The following is a 26280-nucleotide window of genomic DNA, read 5'->3' as shown; positions in this document are numbered from 1 at the left end:
CAAAATACAGACAATGCACGGACGTAGTGTTTAAATTACATTGATTACAGTAAATACAACCACTGCAAAATCCAATTCAATGGCCATGTTCTCATCTTGTTAAAAGAAGGTTTAGTTGACATCCAATATCTAAACACAAAATTAGAGATAAATTTATGTATAAAGTTGATATGTGCATTGATAACTTTTAACAGACTAGCAGATGCAGAAATAAAGAGAAGTACATCAGTCCATCCATTATCTGCCACTGCCTATCCTTTTAGGGTTGCCTATTCCACCTGTCATCTGGTGAGAGGTGGGGTACACCCTGGACAGGTCGCCAGTCTATTGCAGGGCCACACAGACAGACAACCAACCATTCACACCTACTGCCAATGTTAGATCCACCAATTAATCTAACATACATGTTTTTGACTGTGGAAAGAAATCGGAGTAGCCAGAGGAAACCCAGACAAGCACAGGGTAAATAAAAAATAAAATGTGTATTTCTGTTTATTTTCATACAGTATATGGATTTGTTGTATATGTGTATCACATTACAAAATAAAGACACTATATTTTGCTTTTCTAAATATGAATAATATGTGTTTAATCTGGGCGTGGAGTTTGCATGTTCTCCCCGTACTCCGGTTTCCTCCCACAGTCCAAAAACATGCATGTTAGGTTAATTGATAAATCTAAAATCCCCGTAGATGTGAATGTGAATGCAAATGGTTGTCTGTCTGTGTATGTCTCTCTGTGGACATGCGATGTACTGGCAAGCTATCCAGGGTGTACCCGGACTCTTGGCCGATGACAGCTGGGATAGCCTCCAGCCCCACCGCGACCCACATAGGATAAGGGGTGACAGATCATAGATTGGACGGATATGTTTAATCCACATAATAAACTCACAGGTGGACCTCTGGGACCTGGAGCTCCTCTCTCCCCCTGTTGATGAGAAAATACCATCAATTAGTTAGAGTAAATATATATATCTATATGTCATCTTGCACATTCCATGTGCACAGCATCAGAAATAAACTTGACTTGGACTTTGGCACCAGAAGTGTTTGTATTCATACAGTGGCCACTATGATTATTTCTTCTGTGAGTATCTGTGCTTTTCCAAGCAGCATGCAGACACACATCTTATGTGATCCACTCCTCACTGTTTGAGCAGTGAAGTCCATTCCCTCACTGACACGTTTAAAAGGCACTGCAGACACTAGATGGCAACAGTGTGACTCTATACAAACAATCAACACTCATACAAATACTGCAGAAATCTCTCACACATGTACATACATAGAAATTAAGGATATTTTATAATGACCTTTAATCCATCCCTTCCCGGTGCCCCAGGTGGTCCCTGCATGAAGGACAGGGGACAAAGGTACAAGAATGTTTAAACACAACATCTTATGATTGTTGTAATTGTTAAAACTACAACCAGAACAATGCACACAGGTCCATGCATGATTTTGTAACTGTAGTGCAGTGGTTTTCTTTCCACCAGTACCAGGTGTTAGTAGTAATACAGTACTAATAGTGCTTGCAGTCCATTTGGGTGTGAAAGTTACAGGGACCAGGTATCATCTGTGCTTTCACACATGCTGGGTTACTTCAATAGAGCGTTACTTCAGCAGAAACGCTGTTAAACAGTTGGTGTGATGGACGGCTGTGTACTGCCTCTGCACAGTTCACTGATACTCGGTTACTTATGTAGGTGCAATGGAACTAAACCCATGTGTGTATGAAGGATTTTGGTGAGGGGTTTCTAGGGGAACTAAACCTTTTGATAACCCCCACATTATGAACCTTTTCTTTCTTACCACTGGTCCTCTATGGCCTCTTTTGATATGCTTCAAATCAGGCTCAGGACCCATGGGACCCATGTCTCCACGTGGACCGCGAGGGCCTGGCGGGCCCCTTTCCCCTGGGTCCCCTCTATTTCCTGGTTCACCTGGGTGACCTGGTGAGGAAAGATGGATAAAGTGACCGGAGACTTATTAGCATCAGTGGAGCAACAGCTTAATAGAAAACAGATCAGTAACTCCTATAGTTATCAGACGGATGCCCCATCCCATTGGACTTCTCACTCTTATTACACAGCTGTCACTGCATTACCTGGAACTCCAGGAGCTCCAGGAAGACCAGCGAGACAAGGGCTATTAGGACGTTTTCCAGCCCTCCCCAGAGATGGCTTATTACTGCTGTTGGCCAGGCCATTGACCTACACAGACAAGACAGAAAGACAACATTAAGTTTAATAAACTTAATTCATTCTAATTGCCAATCAATGTTTGGCAAAGGCAGCATCTCTTCTATCTGGCATTGTATTAAAAATGACAATGTATTGCTTAAAAGATTTTGTAAGTGGGTTGTAAGTGGGCTTAGCCTTTCTCCAGTCCACATGTTACCTGGTTCTGTGACTGTGTGTTGCCCAGCTTTAGTTTTAGCTGCAACAAACTGTTTTTCATGTTCATAAAATCCTGACAGGTGAACGAGCAGGTGCCAGCACTCATCATGGTGTCCGACTTCCCCGTAGAACTCACTGGAAGACAAAACATACATTTACAACATTTCTAACACACAACTGGAATATGGGTGGGTGCACTAGGATAACCTAATAATCTTTACTTACAGTAATTACAGTCATAATAAGCCTTAAATCTGAAATATCGCAATTAACAGCTGAAACCTAAACACTTACAATTGTGTACAGGGATGCAGGAACGTTGGTCAGGTGCGAGGATATAGCCGCTGCGACAGCGACACAGGAAGCTGCCCACTGTGTTCACACACTCATGATCACACATGCTGCCCGGGTGCTCGCACTCATCAATGTCTGTTCAGTATAAACATGCATGTGTATGAGAGACAAACAGAGGTGGGGAGAGAAAGAGAAGTACATCTGCTTCATGTGATAAAACTCCAAAAATCCAAGTTTTAGGCTCAGTATAAAATGAGTGCTGTGACACAAAGGAAAGAAAAAGAGCATCAGGCAACTCATCAGTGAAAATTAGTTACATGTGAGATTTTTGTGTTTTGATTTGTGGGCATACTGTCGGCCTACAGTTTGTGGAGTCCTCATATTTGTATAACTGCATTTACAAGACAATTTGTATTATTTACAATTGTATACATACAATTATACAATTGTATTATTACTTTCTAAGAAGGAAGCAGAAGGAGGGCGCTGTTTCATCACTTAAGATGCTAAAGCCACTTCCAACATAATGTTTAACAAAGCTGAACTTGATTAGAGAACCTTTTTTGTGTTAATGGGTCGAATTAGAGAACTGTGATGTGATGAAAAGAGTGAAGAAGAAAGATGCCCCATCCCATTTACAGACAAAAGTGTTTCCCTGGGGAATAAGGAGACCTGTGTGTACGCACCCAGACAGTAAGGAGATTTGTGGCTGCGGTGTCTCTCTCGGTCGAAGCGATAGCCAGGGTAACATGTGCAGATGACCCGTCCAAAATTATCTGTGCACTGCTGCTCACAGGGCGATGCAGCGCACACATCCACACCTACACACACACACACACACACACACAAACAAACACGGAGAGAAAGCAGTGTGTGGAGTGAACATGCTGCTGTCTGACACCCAACATGACTGTTATCACCCATGGACACAGGTAGCCTTCCTACATTTGTAGAACTTCACATCCACATGTGGGCATTGACTAGCACTGCGTCTAATGTCAGACTGTGAACAGCTTAAAAAAAAAAAAATAAATCACACGGTCACTATCACAGCATCATCATAACTCACTGTCACAATTAATGTTAAAGAACAATGGCTGATGTTGATGCTGTCACCCATGCTTTCACATTAATGCAACCACGTAAAAAACATTTTGATGGTACACTGGCATTTAATAAGGTGACTGGCATATTGCTTTCACCACACTGGCCTGAACTGGCAGTTACTCTACCACGCGACTTTGGAGTCCCAGAGACCTCTCCTGAGAACTGTACAATGCTTAACATCCCAGAAATAACGCGGTGTCCTCACAGAACATCGCTGGGCATTCATAACATGGATAAACATGGCAAATGCAGCAAGAAGGTGACGTTTGTGGAAACAATGATGAGAACAAGACCGAATTACAGAGTAAAAGAGAGTGCGTGTCGGTAAGAGCTAAAATAGATAAAAACATTTATGACAGATGCTAAACTGAGCTGAGATTTTTGCTGTTGGACCAGTTCATATGAATTTATAATCTGGCTTCCTATGTTTTATGTTGTTGTGTTTTCCTGATTTGTGGTTGTGCTAATGATGTTTTAGTTTTTGATTACCCACACATGTCAACATAGGTTCAGCAAATGTGGCCGACCGTCTAAATAACACACTAACAGGCCATTGGAGCAGGCACTGTAAAACATGCTCTTGAATTGATTGCTGTAAAACAGCTGTTTTGTACAGCTTGCCACCCAAGTTTCACTTGTTGTCAAGGTAATCCAATATTTGTTAGGTTATTTTAGTTGGATAGCCGGTCTGTTTGTGGTCTCTTTATAACCTCTTTGTCTGTTTGTCTTTGTGGAAGGTATGACTGGTGCATGGGAAGAAATTGTCTGAGCATTCATATTTACTTTAGAATACAACTTTGTATCCAAGTTTCGTTTGTGGTCAGCACATGCTCTTCACAGACCTCTCACAGAAAGCTGGGATTACATCATAATGTCGCTGTCATGCTCCTGTTACCGTCACTCTCCAATGAGACAATACCTAAATCTGTGCGGAGTCATTAAATCCCCCTACTATTACTGGAACATGTCAGTCAGCATCTTGCTTTGTTTTCTGATGTGTTCTTTGCCAGTTCACTCACATCTTCAGCATGTGAATAGATGCACATGTGTCTCTCTCCATGAGGAGGGGGTCAAAGTGGGATTGGTATTTATCTAAATCCTGTTTGTTGGTGCTATCTATCTATCTATCTATCTATCTATCTATCTATCTATCTATCTATCTATCTATCTATCTATATATATATATCTTAAATATCAATGTTAAAGATGCTAAATGTGTTTGTCAGTGCCATACTAGAGTCTGATCATGATTATGTTAATCCAGTTTTCAGTAACAGTAATCACATTTTTTGGATTATGGTGACCACAGTATGTGATAGATGTCTGTGCCAAAACTGTGGGCAGTTTCTTTTCATTGGCTATTGTGTTGGCTGCAAAATGCAATAACTCCTCCGACATAACTACTCCAAATTGACAAAAGGCGACCATATCAACAGCATTATCTGGACCTCTTTGGTGGTCTCCAGAATGTGATGTGTGCAGCCTGTTCTATAAACTGCTGCACTGAGGAAACCTTTATCAGATCAGAGGTAATGAGACAAACTTATAGGATTGTGTGCATGGTTTACCTACTTTCAGGTATGCACTGGCCCATCACAAACCTGAATCCTTCGCAGCATTTCCTCCTGAAAAAAACAAATCAAAAAAGCAATCAGATGCTTGGATTTCTACCATCATTTGACCATTAACAGGACCAGCCCTTCAGGCTTAACACTTTTACATTGTGGTAAAAATGCTTCTTTGCTTTCTTGTTGAGAGCTAGATGAGAAATTGATCTCTGTCTCTTTTTTGGGGCGGGATAAATATGAAACCATATCCACTAGCTGGTTATCAACACAAAGATTGGAAACAGGGGGAAACAGTTAGCCTAGCTCTCTCCACCCAACAGCATTTAATAATTTGAAGGTTGTTCGTTTAATTCATGCAAACACCAAAATATAAAAGACAATTTTCAGTTTTAATAATGAGTTCTGCTCTACGTTTGGTGTACAGTGTTTTATATCTAGGAGGCACCTCCAGGCCTGATGGACACTGGAGTTTGGTGCAAGAGGGAAAAGTGTGTCAAACACTGAAATTAGGCATAATTTACACACGCAAAAATACACACTTTTGTCTGCCATTAAAGAGCACCAGATCTATGCCAAATTGAAATTTATCACACGAAACTTTCCAACTGTGGCCATTTATGTTTCTGATAAGCAGATTCCCAATTAACAATTAGAGTTTAATGAATGTTTTTGTGATAATTTTTCTCCCCCATTGCAAACATGTAAGCATATTGTCACTCCAGCTGTTTGAGGGCTTCTAGTATATAGTATGAAGGTCCACAGGTACATGTAAATGTACAAAAGGTTGAAGAGTAACAACAGTTTCTGATCATTTGATTAATGACCAAGTACACACGTACATAGTATTCCTTTACTATTTGACTCATTTACAGTCTGTGATTTTATGATGTAAGCTCATAAAAGCATTGTGCAATGAATACTGGGCAACAATACTTCCCGAAATTGATTTATGGTGTTTGGCAATGACACACATCCAGCCATCCCACAACAATCCACCACATGTTAAATGGCTCAGAAACTGGAGCTACGCAGCCACGCAACAAATATCACAAACACACACGTGCACACACACATGCACATGCACACACACACAGACACTCTTAAAGAAAAGGGTAAAGATATGCACAATTCCTGTCCTAAAAGCTCCATGCTGATACCAGAGGGGCTTTAGAGTGCGGTCTCATTCAAATGCCCCTTAAGACAACAAGTTGCTTTCATTCTGCTCCAGCCTTCATGCAGTGTGACCCTGCATTACTCCAAGTCCGCCCCCCCAGTCCCTTCTGCTGAATGAAAATGACTTATAAAATGGTGAGGCCAAACTAAACTGATGAGATCCAGATGAGAGCAGCTTTAATCTGAAGCATGCAGTTGTGAGTGTTGAAAGTGGTGGATAAGAAAAGGCACAGAGTTTGGTGGAGAGAGGAGAACAAATGCCCTGATGAACACTGTCACTCAGTCAGTCCATCAGTCAGTCAGATGATCAATCAATACACCAATCAGTCAGTCTGTCATCTAAGTTGGGAAAATGTGTTGCAGATGTGTCTCAGTCAGCTCCATATATTTATACCTGATACAGACCTTATTGAGAGAATCTGATATCAACCGATCTGATGTCAATTTTATTACTAAATTCACAGTTCTTACTCCCAGTGACATAATGTGCAGGACTTTCATTTGCAGTGGGCCAGCAGCTCAATTTTCAGTAGCAAGAAAAATCATTAACACAATACATGCAGAATCACCAAATACTTTAAAGCAGGTGCATAACTATTGAGAATATGCATTTCTGAACTGAAAAAAATTGAAATTGATGGCAATCTCAGAACCTTTGGGAAAGGGTACATGAACATCCAACCTTCACACATCTGAATCAGTGACTGACAACTTTTGCCATCAGGTTGTATACGATATCTATCAAAGTATTAAATATAAATACATGCTATGAACTCTGTAGGTTTCAGTTTGGACCAGACTCCAGAGACAGTATTACCACCCCTCACACCTTGCTGTAATCACACCTTAAATTACAGAAACAGAGCCAAACAGACACTGACGTTCTGTTGCAAAGGGTAACAGTGTCTGAATGACAGAACAGAACCGGGACAGAAGCAGCGAAAACAAAACTGTGTCAGTACAGCAGCCGCCTCGGCAGCTCTTCCCCCGGGGGCTTCGATCGACTTGAACCTCATCTGCAAAGGCAGATGACGTTGAAGGGAGAAGTGATTTTATTTTTCTTTTGGAATGAGAAATTATGTTGGTCAGACAAGATGTGGGACAGGTCAACATGACACAGACTGCTGTGTGTGTGTGTGTGTGTGTGTGTGTGTGTGTGTGTGTGTGTGTGTGTGGACAATATAAAATGTACAGTGAGAATGCACGTGCTTCTTTTGTTACATCAGTTTATGTTATAGCTTTAGAAGCTGCACTGGTTTGTGATAAAATCTGACAAAATGTGAATATGGGCACATAACACTGGCAATCAGCATCCTTGATTAAAAACAATATCAGTAACCTGCCTTCCAAGGACCAGAACAATCTGTGTGTGTTCATGTCTGCGAGAGTCTGTGTGGGGCTTGGATATCATTCAGTAATTGGGTACAGCCTTTTGATGTCAGTCAAGCTTTATTAGCGAGACCGAACCATGACGCTTGCAAGCTGCTGTACCTCCTCTTTTCTTTTTTCTCTCTGTCCTCTCTGTGCACGTTACCTCACTCTGCCAACATTAAGTCTGTGATTTGAAACATAATAATTTATGTTCATGCTAATCTATTGGAATTATTGCATAGTGTACTGCACAGCTTCACTACTGGTTGCTATAATCTCTCTCTCTTTTCTCCTCAGACTTTCCTGAATTTGTTTCTGCGTGAAAGTCCTTCTGTCTAATCAAAACCCTCTGAAGCTTAGTTAACACAACACTGTCACACAACACTCAAGCAGGATTTCAAAATAAGGCCATGTGGGGAGGATGAATACTGTACTGTAGGCCTCTGGAAATATAGCATTAATCAACATGGATATAATCAGTGATAAAATCTACATTAAACCTGTTGAGTAATGTGTTATTTGATACTGTTGTGTGGCTCGTCTGGAAATGACAATACAGGCCGAAAAGGTTTTCACAAAGGTGGGAAGAATGTGGAGAATGCAAAAATATTTTAACTCAGTTTGACTTCAATACTTTTGCAAAGTTACTTGGTCAAGTGGAATATACACACACACACACACACGTCTTAGTGTGCATAAGACTTCCATCTCTGAGACAATAAATACCTTTAACTCCACTCCATATACACTGCACTTTCTAAGGACACATATTCTGATCATAAGTTATTAATATCAATAGGCACATGGGAATGCTTACTCGTTTAAATCTCAACACACTACTCTCAACATTGTAGATGTAATTTTACTAAAGCAATTGTGATTAGAGTTAGTGGTGAATTGTTCATCATAATTATTGTAAAGAAGTAAAAGTCCTGTAATAAACACCTTAGCCTCTACTATGGTGTCTAGCCCCACTATGTGTTGACCTGCAGTACTCGATTTCCTACATGTCAAATATGCAATTTGCATATGTGTCACAGCTGATTAGGAAGAAAACCTGGGTGACAGAATAGTTTGGACAGCCTCTCTGGGCTTTCGCTGACACACTGTCAGTGTGGATATTATTAACTGTGACTGCTGGCTGCCGTTTTAGACAGCTTGTGTACCCACAGCGTCATAAATTTCAATAAACACCAAAGTAGAACTGGATCAAATATGTAGCCCGTAACGATCCATTAAAAGTATTTGTTCTGATGAAAAGACTGAACAGGACTTTGTTCAACAAGTCCTGATTTGTCTTTTTCCTCATATTGCGGGATTGATTTCTCATTATTAATTTGTAAGTCCGTTAATTTGTACATTTTCAGCTGAAAAGAAAAAAAATATCCTTGAGAGGGCCACGACGTGGACTAGAATTCTTAAGGGTGAGGGGGGCTTTATAATTACTATGAACAAAATCCTCCGTGTCATAACTCATCCACATGGCGATTTCATGCAACACTTGCTTTATCCCATTTAAAGCATGCTCAGCTTCACTCCTTTCCATCCTCCTCTTTGGCCTTTGGTCCACAACTTTCTCCCACCAGTCATTTTTGATTGTGGTAACTGACCATTCCAGAGAGGTGCAACAAGGTCCACGTACAACCACAGTGTGCTGCTGCAGCTGTTGCCAAGATCAGCATGGAGGCTGTGGAAGAAACGCAGAGACATGATCCAGAGGCAGGTCTGAGCCTGGATCACTTTACACTGAAGATTATGTACTTTAGCAAGGGGTCTCCCTCTGGAGGGGGTAAATGCTCACTGTTATGATTTCCCATCTTGCATTACTTTGATTTATTTGTGCATTTGCAGGCAGGAATGTGCTACAAGAAAAGGACATTCATTATAGCACCCCCACCACCCCAACCCAGACAGTGCAGGGTTTCTGAGAGTGGGGCACTGAGTGGATGATGGTGTCCATAGAAGATGCTGCTGTCACTCAGCATTATGTGTCCCATTCACATTACTAACTGTTGTTCTCCCAGCAGATAGGGAGAACAACAGTGAAGAAGATTAAGCAAACCTTCAGTATTGGCCTTTTTTGCAATTTCTTATCCTTGGACATAATTCCCATATCCTGCAATTTACCTTTAACTGCGAATATGTGGGATTATCTGAGTGGCTGTGAGAGGGAGGAAATACCACAAGTAAGAAATGAGGGAGGACATTGACAGGAGGAAGAGGAGGATTGTTACAAGACAGGGGTGAAGGTTGTTGTCATATTAGAGTGTTCCCTCTTGGGACACAGGAAGTGGAGCTCAGTGGACGTCAACGGCCTCTTGACACACCAGGGCAGGAGACCGGCCGTGTGTGTGTGTGCGCGCGTGTGTGTTTGTGTATACACGTTGTCGTTTTGATGAATGCTTCTTACTGATGTGGCTTATGCATGTTACAATTACAACATGCACTTTTCATCAACCAGGCTGTACAGTAATTGATTTATTTTCTCAACAATCTTTCACACAGATCAAAACCTTGGCTTGTTGTGTTGTGAAGAAGGGTGTGTAAATAGATTATGCTCAAATACATGATGCATGATGAGACCAGCAATAAAAATGTGATGTAACACTCCCACAATTATTTTACCATTAAATTCTTTGGGGATATTTTTTTGTTAATTTCTAATGTTGTGCTGTTTTGTGCATAGGGCCACTGATTCCACTGTGTCTCATAATAAAACCAAGAAATACTTGTTGGAAGATTAAAAGCATGCAGAAAGGTAAAAAATAGAATGTCCAAACTGTAAACACACATTTAGGAAAACCAATCTACGCCGACTTCCTCGTAAAGGTGTGAAGGAGCTGCCTACGGCCACATGTGAAGCTCTTTAACTGTCACCTTGTGATTGTGTGCGTGTTCTTTTTATCTTGTGTGAGTATACATATGTGAAAGTGTTAGTGTGGCGAGCGTGGGCACCTCCTCTCTGTTTATTTGCACTGCCAGCCCACTTCCAGGACCCAGGCCCCAGGGGAAACATCAGAGCTCTGGTCTAACAGTGGAAGCTTTGACTGGGAGCACAGGAGGTCTGAACTACTTCCACCAGAAAACAAGCTGACCTGAACTCCTCCTCCTCCTTTCTTATGCCCTCTATCATTTCCCCATCCTGACCCCATCTTTAAAAACACCCTCTAACCTTTCATGCCTTGCTCTAATTTGCCTGCTGTCATCATTCCAAGATCATAGCAATATGTTGATACAAGCACTTCACGTCTGTACTGACAAGCTCAGTTTTTATATGTCTCACTGACGTAATCTGACTTTATAAGATGAACAAGTTTCCTGGGCGTCTGCTTGCTGTGTTTTCTCTTTCACTCTCTCATGTTGGGTCATTTTACAGGAAGTTACTGTATGTGTTGTTTTTTTGGGCCAGCTTCTTTTCTCTGTCTTTTCCAGGGAAGCAGGGCCACTCAATTGAATATGTGAATTTCACAAAGTGACATTTTTAAAAAAACAGCAGCATTTTTTTTTTATTATTATAATTTTATCTTAAAAAAAATCTAATCTAATCTAATCTGAATAAACATGCCTGGGATTTAGGTTAACAATCATGGACCACCAAAATTAAATTTTGTCTTTCTCATCCAGTCTTGGCTGCCCTGTTACTGAGCAATATACTCAGATCTTTTAAATAAGATCAGTAGCTAAGAAAAAAAGTAGACTTTTTGTATTGACTGGTTTATTAAAAACCCCTCTTTTTCTGTTGTTCTCATACACAAACCCTCTCACACACCACAGACTGGATCTACAGTTAGACCCAATGATTTATAATGATGCAGTACCTCGCCCTCTCATTATGACATTTTTGCAAATGATGCCACACTGTTATGCACAATTTCCCAGCAATCCCTGGACCGGTTTTAATTAAAAGCAGGCAAATGATTTATTTTCACACTTCATGCCAACTTTTCACTTGTTTCAATTAGATTAAAGTAAATGTTTCATCACTGTGACGAACACGCGTTGATATGCGTTTGTCTCGGTGCTGACAGAGCTCTCCCAGTGGCCTCTGGCCTCTGTGACCTGTCCAGACTCAGTGTCACAACAAGAATGTTCCAACTCTGACCACCTGAGTTGCTTTTCTGTGGCAGACACATATGTGACCTGCTCTGGCCAAGTCTGCAGGGATTTGGAGATCGGGGAGTCTAACTGACAGCAAGAGGTAGGGATATCCAAGCTGTGTTTCCAGATATATGGCTATGCAGACAAAAAGCAGAATAATCGCCTGTACGTAATGACAGCTTTTCTATTGATCAGTATTGATTTTTCATCAGTGAAAACGCTATAATGCTATAATGTTTAGTCTACGAAGACTTTGAGTTTCTCAATGGCCCATTGATACCAGATGTTAAAGCATCCTGCCCAAGTTGTGAAATTATTGGGAAACCACAAAATATATTGCATTATTGCAATGTACCAGGCCAAAGTGTTTCCATAATGATCCATTGCATAATTTCTGGCATAAAAAGAAATGTTTGAAATCCTAGTGTGTGTGTGTGTGTGTGTGTGTCTGACAGAGAAAACAACTTTCTCTGTCAGACAAAATTTCTATGATAATAAAACACTTGCTGAATGCTGAACACTGAATGAATGGTGCAGAATGAAATGAATGATGGTCCACTACAGAGGAAGGAAATGGAGAGGATGACACAGAGGTACAGGTGGTAGTGAGAGCAGCTCAGCAGTGAGGTGAAGCTAACACAAAATCCCTTATACTGTACTGATCTGCCTTGACTTTTAATGCCAGACAGGAAAGCTGTAAAAATGAGGATCTTTTCCTAAAAATCCTATTTGAGACTGCCTAAGGCTCACCGCAACAGATTGATAAGACCAAGAAGGCTTTATCAGTTTTCAGTTTTAGGTAGTCACCTGTTACACTCCACACATCTTCTATGTTCTCAATTTTTTTACTCAACATAAAGCATCATGCATACAGGCACATGCACCCTGCCAGACTTCTTGACTTAAAAAAAAAAATAAGGCAACAACAAAGTCCTTCCAGTCTGTTGTCAATTGGCCGTTGATGTGTTTTGTTGAGGTATCGACACTGACAGAGCAGCCATAAAAGGAGCTAATCCAGAGCAGATTGTAGGCGAAAAAACAGCCATTGTGTTTGTCCAGAGGGCCGTTCAGGTGCGCACTAATCAGAAAAAGGTGGAAAACGATAGTTGGAGTTTTTTGGGAGGTCCGTCTCCATAGCTCTACGAAGACAATTACACATCCATTAAACACAGGAAGCGTAACTCAAAGGCCTCATAAAAGGTTTTCTTTGAGAGAAATGGTGAAAGAGGACAACGTTAAGTACAACGCTCAGAGTGGTACAGCTTCTCTGAAAGAACCTGGTGTCAAATCCAAGTGTGAGAAAAATGGTTGACAGGTTACTGTTCCCACAGTTTGGGCTTTGTTGATTCCAATCCAAAGTACACAGCGAGGAAAACGCCAAAGGGAGGAAAGAGAGTGATAGTTTGAATAGGATGCCCCTGTGGACATCTGGATGCAATGCAAACAATCTGTAAGCAGCTCGCATTTATCCAGTGTGCAGCACTCATGTGTGAGAGGGCTTTGGTTTCCACTTGACAAGAGCAGACGTTTCAGCAAGTATTTCCCTGATCTAAGCTCACAGGCTGAAGGCAAACAATTACTTTATCCACTTAACTTTTTTTAATGATGATAACTGAGCTGAAGACAGAGCTGTCAGTGGCTCACCAAGGTGCTCTCAATCACACACACACTGTACAATGTGCACATTTACCTGCATGCACATATGTTTACAGTTTATCAAACTCTGTCACAGTGATGGCAGCATTTACACACACAGTATCAAATGCACTGATATTTAATCCAACACATACACAAATACAATTCACAGAGGCGTACTGTATGTCCAAACACACAACACATACTGATGGAGGCATCTGGTCCTTGTTACCTGTTTCAGAGTAAATTCAAATCACCTACTTTCATTCGTCTGCGAGAGGTTTCCTGCTGTTTGACATAACAGGCTTTAGCACCCAATTTCACAGTTTACTATTTGTCCAGTCTTTCACTGGAGGACATGTCTACTGCAGTGACTGAAGAAACGTGCATCAACATGGATGAGTCATTATTACTGAATGATTATAACATTTGGTTTCATTTCAAGTATGGAAAACTTGTTGCAATAGTACGTTTTTTTTTTTTTTTTTCAGCAATAGCAGCATTACAAAATCTAGTTTTATGGACTGTAAAGGGGGACCCCGAAGGCCCTCCAATGTACGACCCACACACACACAATTTACAGCACATGGGAGAGAGAACATGCGGGTATATATACTGCAAACCCACACGTCTGCTTCTCATCACCTGCTGGCCTCTGCCTTTACAGCCAGGTATGGATGAACACAAAATCTGGCTGTTCTACTTCCTGCATCTGTCCCCTACACACAGTGACACTGCCACTCAAAAACATTTTGGAACTTAAGTACAACTGAGTAAAATAAAGGTTGCACCCAAGTTTTTAACAATGTACACACACACACAAAACAACTAGGCTGTTCACCTTTCAGTGATGTACGTAATGTATGTGCTACATTAACACTAAAAAAAACATAAGAAACATTTAATGCTGGCCATGATTGACGGTACAATGCCCCAGGCTGGTCCGAGTGCCCACGCTGACACATGTCTACCGCAACATAACACCACCCGGTGGGATTGATGCGGCATGAAGACAAGGAAGCACAGAGAAATGTGAATAAAAGAGAACACGACACAGCAAAACCAAAAGGAAAAAGAGGGACGGACAAGACATCGAGACAGATGGATGGCATAATGGATGAAGATGTGAGGAAAGAGAGAAAAAAAGTCGCTAATTGATGCACAAGACAGGAGGAGGTAGAATGTGAGAGGGAATGTTAGACAGAGTGTAAAGTAAATGTGGATGTCTGCTGAGCGGTGCTGCTGTTCACTGACAGATTCACTCAGCATCTCACCACATGTACTCATCTAGGTCGAGAGCAAGTTACAGGAGAGAAAGAAAAATGCTCTACAGTGTCCCTCACTTCTCTGATATCCTTGCTCTTTTTATAGAACTTTACGTGGTTTTCCAGGCGAATCCCCAACTGAGAAGAGAGCTCGGCCTGCCAGGGTGCAGCTTTATTTCGTTTGGATCAAAAAAATACCTCAGCTTCCAAAGCCCCCTATTATTTACTTTCCTTTCCTTCCTTGCTCTCTTCCCGTAGTTCTCCCTACTTTGTCTATTTTTCTCTCTTTTTAAAATTTTCTTGTGTCATTACCTTGTTGTAATATTTCAATATATGCTTGATTATGCCTATGTTCATTAGCATTAGCACTATCGTTGACATTCATCAGTGCATATATATAATTATGCACGAAAGAATATCCGCCTGCATGATTTCTCCACACTTAGTCTGTTTCATGGTTTCCAGCTTTTGAGCAGATTTTGTGTCAAGTTGAGGAAAACATGAAAGAGAAACACCTACTGTGGCAGCTCAAACTTTCCTTGAGCAGGATCCCATTCTTAAATCCCCAAATTCTCCTGATTTGAAACTGATTTCAAACAAAATGAAATGTGGTAATGCTGAGTCTGTTATTTCTAGAAATAAGACTCAAGCGGTGTGTGATCGTAATCACAAGGTGTCAGGGTTGAGTAACGACTCAATGAGCACATATCTTGTTAAAGTTCTTATGCATGAGTGAACTTGTGCTAATTAATCTTCCCAGATGACTCAATCAGTAATTTATTTTATGATGGCTTTGATTTCTGTACGACTGAAGTATCTGTCCTGGAATGTTCTGGCACATGTGGTTACCCACTGAGTTCTCAGTTGCATGCTGAGGTAATGTTAGCGTGTATAAAACCATGACAATGCTGTTGTGGATGGACTACAGGATTCAGATGTAGTTTGTACTGTTAGGGCAAATGACAGTGTGTTGAGTCCTACGCTCTACAGACGTCCCAGAGAGTTACTGTGACTGTAGTATGAATTCCTGGGTCAGCGTGGTTCGCATGTTGATTAGGCATAGGTTTTACACCGGATGTCCTTCCTGACGCAACCCTCACCAGTTTGTACCAGGCTTGGGACCGGCACTGCGCAGCTGGGGATAGGGATGGAATGTTGGGGGTCCAGTGTCTTGCCCAGGGACACTTCGACAGGTGATCTGGAATAGTGGGGCTTGAACCTCCGACCCTCTGGTTGCTGGGCTGGCACTTAACGGATTCACTGCCGCCCTGAGGTTTATCAGGGCAGTCATAATAATATCTTAATATTAGTATATAGTGCTTTCATAAAGAGAAAATCTTTGGACAACCAAACCTATAGTAACATTCAGCCACTTGTCTATCATTTCGCTGGTTTCTATATTTCTCTGCATTTAACGTATCTCATCATTATCAAAGAAACATGCAACTGAGTTGGTTCAAGTTCTCTTTTATGTGAATTAGGGACATTACCTCAAGTTTTGAATTGCTCAAATGACAGTACACTCATTAGAGTGTAAGAGAGTATTTTACAGTGGGAAGCTGGTGAATACAGAGCATGAGTGATAACAGGGTGTTTGTGGGTGAGCATCTTACCACGTTATGTTTTCCCTCACTTACACTACGTCTCTGTCTTTCATTAACATTCCTGTTTAGAGTGTGTCATGTTAGCTTCAGTGATGGTCATGCCAGTGTTCACTTATCTCATTACTACAGTATAGTTTCTGTCTAATCTGGTGTGCAGTTGTTTTTCTAAACGGCTCATGGTTTTGTGGTAACTTGTTGGTGCGTTTTTTCTGAACGAGCTTTTCATTGGCCTGTTTTACTTTGTTTCGCATTGACAAATGTGCAATTTTATGATGCTTTAGGCCAAACTTTGGAACTTCTGTGAGCATGTGAGAATGTGTGAGTGTATGTGGGAATTTAACTATGTCTGTAAGTATGTAGTAAATGTATGTATAAGTTCAGCTGAGAGCCAAGTATGAGGCCATAAATCCTGAAGTAAAAAGGGAGATGAGAGGGAGGATGAGATACCACTATTTTATCTACGCAAACCACATCACATATTACATTTTATTCACCATAAGGGCCGTTGTCAGCAAGTTAATCAAACATCTAAACCTGTCAATCAGGCGGTTAACCAATTATTCAGTCAGTTACAGTAGATGTTCAGTACGAGCCCACAAATGCGCTGAAGACTCTATTTCACCCAACACAGTGATATTTTGAATGTTTAAATGCTGAAAATTTCTCACTCTCACATCTCAGAGAGACCAGGACACCAAAGTAGCTCCACTGTGGTCCCATCAAAGGACACCACGTTCCCAAAATGTGGGAATACAAGTGGAGGATGTTAATGCTCGGGTCACATTAACTCTGAAGGAAAGCGTTGCATTTATATCATTTGCCATATAATGAAGGACGTGATTATTTCTGAAAAGTGGCAGGGACACATCAGTTCCTCAACACTACCCTTGTTGACCTTATCTGGATAGTGCAAAGCTGTCAAAAGTTGTGCAATTTTGTGCACTTCAAAACAACACGAAATTTGTTGTTTATTGCACGTGACCTGACCTCAACCCCGGCCTTAATACTCAGGCTACTAGACACAGGCCTGGCTTCTGTCTCTACAGAATTGAACAGAGTCTAAGTAGAAAGGCGGAACCTGTAGATTGGAGATGGAGACGGAGTCCAGATCTGGCGCTGAGTCAGTCTCAGTCATGTCTCAGTAATAAAGGCTTTAAATGTTTTTAGGTGACAGGCTGGGCAAGTTTAGGTAGAGGGGAGTTTACCTGGACTAAGAATGAAATCAGCACCTCTCATATACGACTTTTACTTTCCATACAAGTGAATGTGGACTTGTACATCTTCACTGCATCCTTTCTGAGCACAAAACTAATAAAGACAGAATATTAACATAAGAAAGGAATAATACAGACCTATTCTTTGGCAGGATCTTTAAATTAAGCTTCATAGCAATGCCGAGGCTTGACCATTAAAACCACTTGTAAGCACTCTCCAGATATTTCATGACAAGCCCTCATGCTGGTGACAGAATGAGCGGCATGGCGTGTATGAGGAAGAGCTTTAGAGCTTAAGTGAAGAAAGGGAACAACTGATGTGTGGAGATCAGCAAACAAATAACTAACCCTCACTAACCCCTTTTAGGAAATGATACAGATTGCATAAAAGACAAAGCAAAGTCCATGGCCCTTTAACTCAGCCAACTAAGACCCACACAGCGGATCACTTAGTGAAACAAACGCACTTTAACAACTCTAAGATGACACAGAGTCAAGCCAGCAAAAACCTTAATTTTCTAAAAGCAACAAAGTACCAAAAGGAAATGTGTGTGGCGTTTTACACACAGGGCAAGATGTTAAGAGATAATAAGCTGGGGCATTTTTTAATGGAAATCACAGCAGTTTTTGTATAATTTTTACAAAACAGAATTCTGTACATTTTAATATCTGCAAAGCTCACACCAAATAATAATAACTGGGTTTTGTAAAATCTGTCAACAACACATGGGAGGTGAGCTTTGATTTTAATAAAAAGTAATATTCAGCCCCTCCAGGAATTTGTGACGTTACAATCACAACAATTATTTCAACCAATTCCGCATAAATTCCGCATGACCATGCAATTTAAAACCTCGTAAAACACTGCAACATGCACAACACCCCAATATGTTTTTAGAATAGCTTCCATGAAATCAGGCATTTTAGGCCACAACAATTACAAATAAAACAATTCTTTGCTCTGTGGTTTTATGTGAAAACACTGGAAAGCCTTTTTCAAATCTGACTATTTTTGCAGAAATAGTTGTCAATTGGCTAAAACTAATAACTCTTACAAATGATGTGGCTTTTTGATTATTTAATGGGATAGTGCCTTAGGACTTATTGAGACTCTTGCATAGCACAGGGACAAAGATGGCAACTAATTTTTATCAACATCTTAAAAAAAAAAAGAAGCTGATTGGTAGGTTTAAAGAGATATTAACCATATATATGTCCCAGTCTCTGTACTAGAATACGACTCCAAAACATAGGAATGATGTACACAGTATTAAAAGGAAAAAAAAAAAATTTCCCCAACATTTTTGTGTTTTTCTTATTGTGTACATATTTCCTTTAATTTCTAGCTAGAGTCTTTTAAAAAGAACAACAAAGCCAACGGTGGTCTAAAACTTTTTCACAGTGCAGTGTGTGTAGAGAAGTAAATCAGTGTCTCTGAGGATTTTCAGACAAATAAAGCAGATGAATATTCAAGTTGAAAGCAAAAAACAGGCCAACATCAGAGACCCCCGCATAGATGCTTCAATAACAAAGGTTCTGCCAAAGTGACCAGAGTCTGTGTGACTCAGCCTTGAGAAATTTAAGGCAAACTCACTGATTGTAAGCATTCCTTCTTTTCTCTCTCTCAAATGTAGCCCTACTGTAGTTGCACTATCGACGTTTGTTTTGCTGGATGTGTGTGTTTCTTGAAGAGACAAGTGAGATAAGAAATTGAACAAATGACCCGAATTCCTCACTGACTTCATGACACTTACAGTTATAGTCCTGTCACAATTCATGAAAACAAACTTTTTCAAAATGTAGGATCTTCATTTTCTTTATTTTAATACAGCAGCTATCAAATAGCTTTACAATACATAATTAGCTGTATATAGTAGTTTTAATTGGTAGTAGAATCCACCACCCCTACACTGTTTTCAGATTAACTAATGTCTGCGTCCATTACTAAACCTTGTAACAATAGTAGATCCTGATCAGTGGAGACACTATCTGAGCTCATGCTGCTGTTCAGTGATCCCCTGAAGAAACCAACTGTTTGGTCTCCTGCAGAGTATGAGGAAGTGCTGCAGTCGATTGGCTGGCTGTAAGTTATACTATTTGTTTGGTCTGGTGTAAATTATGTTTATTCAGCTCAAGCCATTTCTCAATTTAATCCAACATAAACTTTAAAGAAGTTCACTTCCTCACCATATTAACAAGTGTGATTAGGATAAACTGCCCTCTCTACTTCTGAGGGATGGCACTTTAGAAGCAGGAGATAATCGCTGCTTTTAAACTTTTTGGGTGCAATGGAATATGAAACATAAATGAATCATTGTGGCCACATAAATAGCATAACGTTACCAATCATCAGTCCATGACATTTATCATCATCTTTCACTTTACCATAGTTAGAAACTCAGCTTGCTTACTGCACTGATAAGTTATCTGTGTTATCCCCTTTAGTAACGACCCATCCAGGGTATTTAACCAGAACAACATGCCATTCAAGTAAGAAGACGGTTTGCAGTTTAGTGCAGCCTGTGCCAGCTCTAAACTCCACAGCTGAGAGTGTTTAGAGAGTTTAGGAGCAGAACATGAACTCTCATCATCATAAACCTACGATAACTGCCAGCACAGACAACACAGAGACGAATCCTCCACAGTCATGCGTAAACATGCAATCTTGCACACACTGACCTGATCACATCCCTCAGAATCTGGGTAAAGACCTTGTATATTTGGCTTGGCACTGACTGAAATCTGACCTCCAACAAAGATAGAATAAGAGCACGAAATGGGCAAAACAAAAGAAATGTAGCAGTCAAGCTGATTCATCCTCATCACTCTGAAAAACCACACTGGAGGAGGAGGAGGAGACCTGCAGCCAGCAAAATCGTGGTTTAGATGGTGAGTGTAGCTAAGGTTTACTCCTGCACAGCACCACAAACCCCCCTGAGACAGAGATGTTACATTCAGCAAATCATTATCCAAAGCAACACACACACTGAGTGCAAAGATATCTGGCGCACGGACAAGATCATCCGTAGAATGTGCAGGGGTTGGACAGCGTCTGAGTCATAGTGCTCTGACACGAGGCTGAACAAATTTGTATTCATTAAATCACAACAATTTCAAGTTGTCCCATGTTATTGCTACTATAATTCATGAACCACAAGTACCGGCATTAGCTTCACTGTTTTGATAGCAAATAAGCCCACTTTATTTGGGTAGGTGTGAATGTTTCCAAATACTTAACTTGTCATCTTTAATCAAAACTCTAGAAATATTACTTTTTCCCAGATTATTTAAATAGGGGTTTAGTGCCAGGTGAAGAAATATGAGAAGAGAATCCGAAATGATTGGAAACTGTGCAGCCTGTGTGAAAAGTGCAAAGCTGTGGCTATGGAGATTATACTGAGTATGTGTGGGTCAAGTACGAGTTAAAAACATCAGTTGTCCAGTCATATCTGAATAACTGTAACTAGGCATGTCAGGCCTGTCAAGCTTTGGATTTCTCCTCATGTGTAGTGGTGCATATGGAGTTGCACATCGTGGGTATCAAAGGAGTTTGGAGGGTGTTGCCTTTTTGAAACACAAGAGAAAAACAAATGCATTGAAAAAAATTTTGTTTGTATCTTGCGAACTGGATACAATAATCTGTAGAGCTACACAGTGTATTTTAAAAAAGCCACTTCCCATCCAAGCACATTTACTCTGTTTTCTGCTGTGGGGATGCACTGGTTTACTCCTGCATTTGGTTTTGATGAAGTTTACACTTCAGAAACCCTTATCTGTGATAGTGACACATTGTCACGTTATCTTCACGTTACAACACCTTGAATCAGTCTACAGCTTGTTTCAGGCTGACATTTTGTTAAGAAATCAGAAAGGCAATAATCCATATTTAACTATTCAGCTTACGTTAGTTACCACAGTCAGAGGTCAAAAACTACGTGAGTAGGGCAGGAGGGGACAAAGATGGCTTTGAAAAATCATTTTCAGACAATAACTTTATCTATGTGTTTTAAAGTAAGTTGTAGTCTTTTGTGAATAATGTGTTGCAGCACCCGAACAGTGTAACTACAGCCGATCAAATCTGACAATTCAATGAAAAGTAATTTTGTTGGGAAAAATGCAATGAAAACCTCCTTTTCTCTGCCTGAAACAAAGATCCCTCTTATTTCTGTGAAACAAAGCCCTACAGAAGGTCAATTGTTAGTGAGTTATGCAGAAACCCTTGTAGAGTAAAACCCAGAAGCACTTCATATCTGGAGACTGTAAATAACAGTTAAACCTGTTTTGTGTAACACGACTCACAGTTACAGTAAAAAGTGAGCAACATTCTGCTCTCATAAGTGATATTTATATACAGACACAATGGATCAATCTGAGCTTGGTTGCAAAATCTATTTGATCCAGGTTTGGGCTGAACTACCTTGAGGAATATGGCAGGGAAAATACAAATTCATCTAATCCATCTCCTCCAGCTCCACACATCATTTGTAGAGCCAGAAATCAAACAAGACGCAGAGCCTGTTACAGTCTAACCTTGACAGTAAACAGATCAGATGCTTTGGCTTCACACCAGACCTGGTGGCTCATATATTAAAGGATCGTCTTACTCCTGGAACCAAATCCAACCCAAAGTTTGGCTTCACGAGAAAGTTATCTACTGTAAACATTAAAATGAGTAATTGCATTGATTTCCTCCTCCTGTGTATGATGAATCAGGATGTAAAAGTCTCAGAACCTGTCATTTTGGGAACATTTATTAACCGGAATGTTTTCAGTTGATCATGTACGATGATGTCAAAGGACAGTTTCGTAAATTAGATCCCTGAAGACTGTGTAATACAGAAAAAAAGAGCAAGCCAGTTTTATCAAGTAATATGTCAGACCTGTCCTAAAGAGCCCCATATTCCTCTAGTAGTATTTGTTCTTGTTTAAATTACAAACACACCTCTCTGTTCACTGATGTGTCCACAGTCAAACCAAATTTGGGAGGCTGCTGACCCTGTCTTCCTCTGACAGTATAATAAAAATAACTAATCACATCCCATCCTCTTCTATCAGGCTACTTCTACTTTTTAGGTTATACTGTAAGGCCCAACTCCCTGAGGGCAGATGCCTTCCCAAAATGTTTTAGCAATGGACCTTAACTTCAACTTTAAGTTCTGTTGTACTGTCACAGGGCCAGGCTGCTGGAATTTAACTCTGTGGAGATGGAAATTGCAATATTGGGAGAGTAATGTAATTTAGTCACCTCTGTTTAAAATAAGTGACACTTAACTGCAATGAAATGAAATTATAATAAATCAGTTTTTTGACAGAATGTCAAAGAGGAATATAACATAAGTAAAAAAACTCATCTTGACATCTTAGAGAGTAGCTGCTGTTGGTTGACAAATTAAGACACTGTGACCAACTGTATCTTCGATTTATGAGCGATGATCTTCAGGAAATTCTCATTTTCCTCTCGCATGATGCTATATAAAGTTTCCAAGAGAAGTACATACTGCGTGGGACTCTGCAAATGACACAGTGGGGAGGCTTAGTGGTTACAGAAACTGTTCCATGACCCCAGAACCGTTCAGGTTCAACTCTCCCTGCAGCCACTTGTGCTGTCAAAGCATCCATGAGCGAATCAGTTGTTCTGGGAAAGACAGTCAGCTCAACACCAAAATATTGAATTATTCTGTACAGTAACCCCCTGTTGTTTCCCTTTGTGGACCAGGCTTATTAGACCACTTGGGACTCGATGGACAGCTTGGAGTCTTACCTGAAACATGTGCTGTTCTTGCCTCCAGCTCTGACACAGGGGTACTCCACTGTCAAGATTTTATTATCTGGACACTCCGTTCTTAGAAGAAAACAAAACATGGAAGTTACACAAGAATAGCATTTTTTTAAAAAACACCGTTTTCCAGCAGCGCTTGTCTCAAAACTTATAAAACAGGAAACAATGATAGGAAACAACATGTAGCAGAGGTTTGGGATGGGATGAACACATTGAGGCTAAAGGTCTGCACCTTAAACCCTTTTTTTTAACTCCCATTTCTGCCCTGTTTTCTTGGTTTTAAAAAGTTAAACATGGAGTTAAACATCAACGGTAGTTTAAACTTAAATGTCCCCATTTTCTCTTTAGTAGCAGTATTTTACTGCTCATCACGCTAAAGAGATTTAGATTTATTCAATTTAATAGTCAATCAAACCAAACTGTGGGAAATCTTTAAAACCCTAAAAATGACCTTTATTGGTTTAGGCCTAATTAACTTATTGGTTGAATATTAAAAAGGTATTGTAACGTATGTGATTTTCTTTATTTTTCTCATGTACATACACAGACAGAGACAATTTCTGAATTACGGTGCAGTCATATGTACTGTATTCTATATTTTGTTAAACTTAAAAAGGTATTAAAAAGTGTGTTTTCGTGTTTTTTTGTCTACCTGTGGCTGTCAAGCTGATAATCTTCTAAGTTTATATGATCCAATATATTTTTAGGTTTAGCCTGTTACCTACATGGTTTCCTCCTCTACTCACAGCACTGGGTGCACATCCTCTGCAAACTCCTGACCTACTCTGTCTTGGCACCTTAACAGCATCTGTCTCGTAAGTCTGAGCCCAAGCAACATTTGGCTCTATGCACAGGGACCAATTCCAGCCATTTGGAGTTTCCCTCTGCCTTTTGTATGTCTTTGAAAATCTCATTAGGTTAGATGCGCTACAGCTGTTTATCTCGGGGTGTCCTCTCTGACGGATTGCTCACACAATAAAGAGCACAAGCCAATAAAACATAGCATAAAGTCTATTATGGCTTTGGCACTAGAACTGACAGTAATATATTTGAGTTTAACTCCATGCTGAAGCAAACTTGGTAACGTGATTGGAGTGGATGTAACCAGGACGTTTTGCAGACCTTTACTCTAAGATTAATCTTTAACTGCAGTTTTAAAACCCCTCCAGATCTTGTCGTTTCTGTCGTTTTCTTGTCTTTACACTTTTAGTGTAGTTAGTAGCAAAAATCAGCTTTTGTTAAACGAGGATGAGATTGAAATTCTTCATCAGCAGAGTGAGACTCCTTTACAAATTTCAATGTTAAAGATTTTTAATCACAAGTCCCTGAAACTTACTTGGAGGTGTCCACTGCAAGCGTCGCTCGGATGGAGCTGGCACCAGATTCCCAAAGGAAAACAACACAGATTGCGCCAAATGGTAAAAGAGTCGCACCATAAAGCTGACCCATGTCCCCTCTGCGCTCCGGGACAGATGATTTGTTCAAGTGAAAACACTTTCACATCAGCAAAACGCTAATGTTTTCATCTGTCAGTGACCCGCACGGGAAGTGGTGTCAAAGTATCAGAAATCCTTGTCAAGTGTCCCGCAGAGACGACGCACATGGAGCCCGTGAGATGAATCCCGCTTAATAAGTGCTGCGCGGTGCGTCCGGAGCCCCGTCCCAACTTTACGCACTGAGACCCCTCTGAGAGCTACTGGAGGGTTTACAGCCCAGCGTGTCTCACTAATCCCTCTGGATTTACATTCCAGCCTTCAAAGTAGAGACTTAAGCAAATGAGTATCCAGCCTCTCTGCCCATCGGTGGTGATGAAGTATAGAACAGAATAAATAATAGAAATAATTAAAATGATAGAAGAGGAAAAAGGAGAATCACCAAATTACCACCAAGTTGATGTTTTGAAAGTGAAAACACTAGTTTCCCAACATGAGCTGAAATGCAGACATTGGGGGCGCTAGGACGCTGTAAAAAGTGAGGTTAATAAGATTCAAATGTTTAATTTGGAATACAGATGTGTCAGTTTAGGCAACAGGCTGGGATGACTCATGAGTTATGCACAAAGAAGTATCAAGTGAAATTCCTGTGACATCAGACTGGGGAAAGTAAAGCTGCAAATGGAAAGAAGAACTAAGAAGTGAAATACAAAATTACAAGAAAGAAGGAAGTTTACATAAAACTAAAATTGTATGAAGTGCTATGGCAAATATATTCACTTTTAGCTTGGAGCTAAAACAATTAATCAACGTTGATGTTAACAATAAAAATAGCGGTGTTGTCATTTTGGGAACAACCAGTGGACCAATGTCAAGAGATGTGAGAATTGGAATGTGGTCATTGTTAGTATTGTAGCTTTTACTAAGCTGGACAACTCAATGCCATTTGTTTTAGGCACAAATGAATTGAAATGAATGGTTAACTTTTGAAAAAAATTATTTGAACATACATTAGATTCAGTTAAGAATGAAAATTCAGTGACAGAAACTTAAATGAGCACTAACTGTCAAGCTTTCTTTTTTAGACATGAATTTATATTTTTTATTGTATAAATCAGGTAGTTCATCCATTCATTATTTGTAACTGCTTTTTCTGTTTAGGGTCACAGAAGCCTGGGCTCTATCCCAGCTCCTATTGGGAAGGAGGTGAAGTACAGCTTGGCCAACCATTTACACTGGCTTTCACACCTATGGGTCATTTAGAGTCACCAGTTAACATAGCATCAGGTAGAACCGGAAGCCAAGCTATACTTTTTTACTTTGGATAGACTGAGTTTC

The 26280-nt window shown here is 40.3% G+C and overlaps 1 protein-coding gene across 1 annotated transcript in view; it reads right to left on the bottom strand.

The window, feature by feature from the left end:
• LOC137111493 (collagen and calcium-binding EGF domain-containing protein 1-like) overlaps window positions 1-25440 on the bottom strand; it is a 29948-nt gene extending 4508 nt beyond the window's left edge. The window contains exons 1-10 of the mRNA XM_067495097.1: window positions 24846-25440; window positions 23492-23572; window positions 5375-5427; window positions 3382-3516; window positions 2696-2830; window positions 2403-2536; window positions 2110-2215; window positions 1815-1954; window positions 1316-1351; window positions 895-930 (exon numbers count right to left, since the gene is read on the bottom strand). Of these exons, the coding sequence (XP_067351198.1) occupies window positions 895-930; window positions 1316-1351; window positions 1815-1954; window positions 2110-2215; window positions 2403-2536; window positions 2696-2830; window positions 3382-3516; window positions 5375-5427; window positions 23492-23572; window positions 24846-24958 (969 nt within the window). The 5' untranslated portion in view covers window positions 24959-25440. The remainder of the gene's footprint in view (window positions 1-894; window positions 931-1315; window positions 1352-1814; window positions 1955-2109; window positions 2216-2402; window positions 2537-2695; window positions 2831-3381; window positions 3517-5374; window positions 5428-23491; window positions 23573-24845) is intronic.
• Between the last annotated feature and the right edge of the window lie 840 nt (window positions 25441-26280).

Source organism: Channa argus, chromosome 2 (assembly GCF_033026475.1).
Source record: "Channa argus isolate prfri chromosome 2, Channa argus male v1.0, whole genome shotgun sequence".
Taxonomy (NCBI): Eukaryota; Metazoa; Chordata; class Actinopteri; order Anabantiformes; family Channidae; genus Channa; species Channa argus.
The sequence above is the reverse complement of the archived record's forward strand: the minus strand, read 5'-3'. Positions and strand labels throughout refer to the sequence as shown.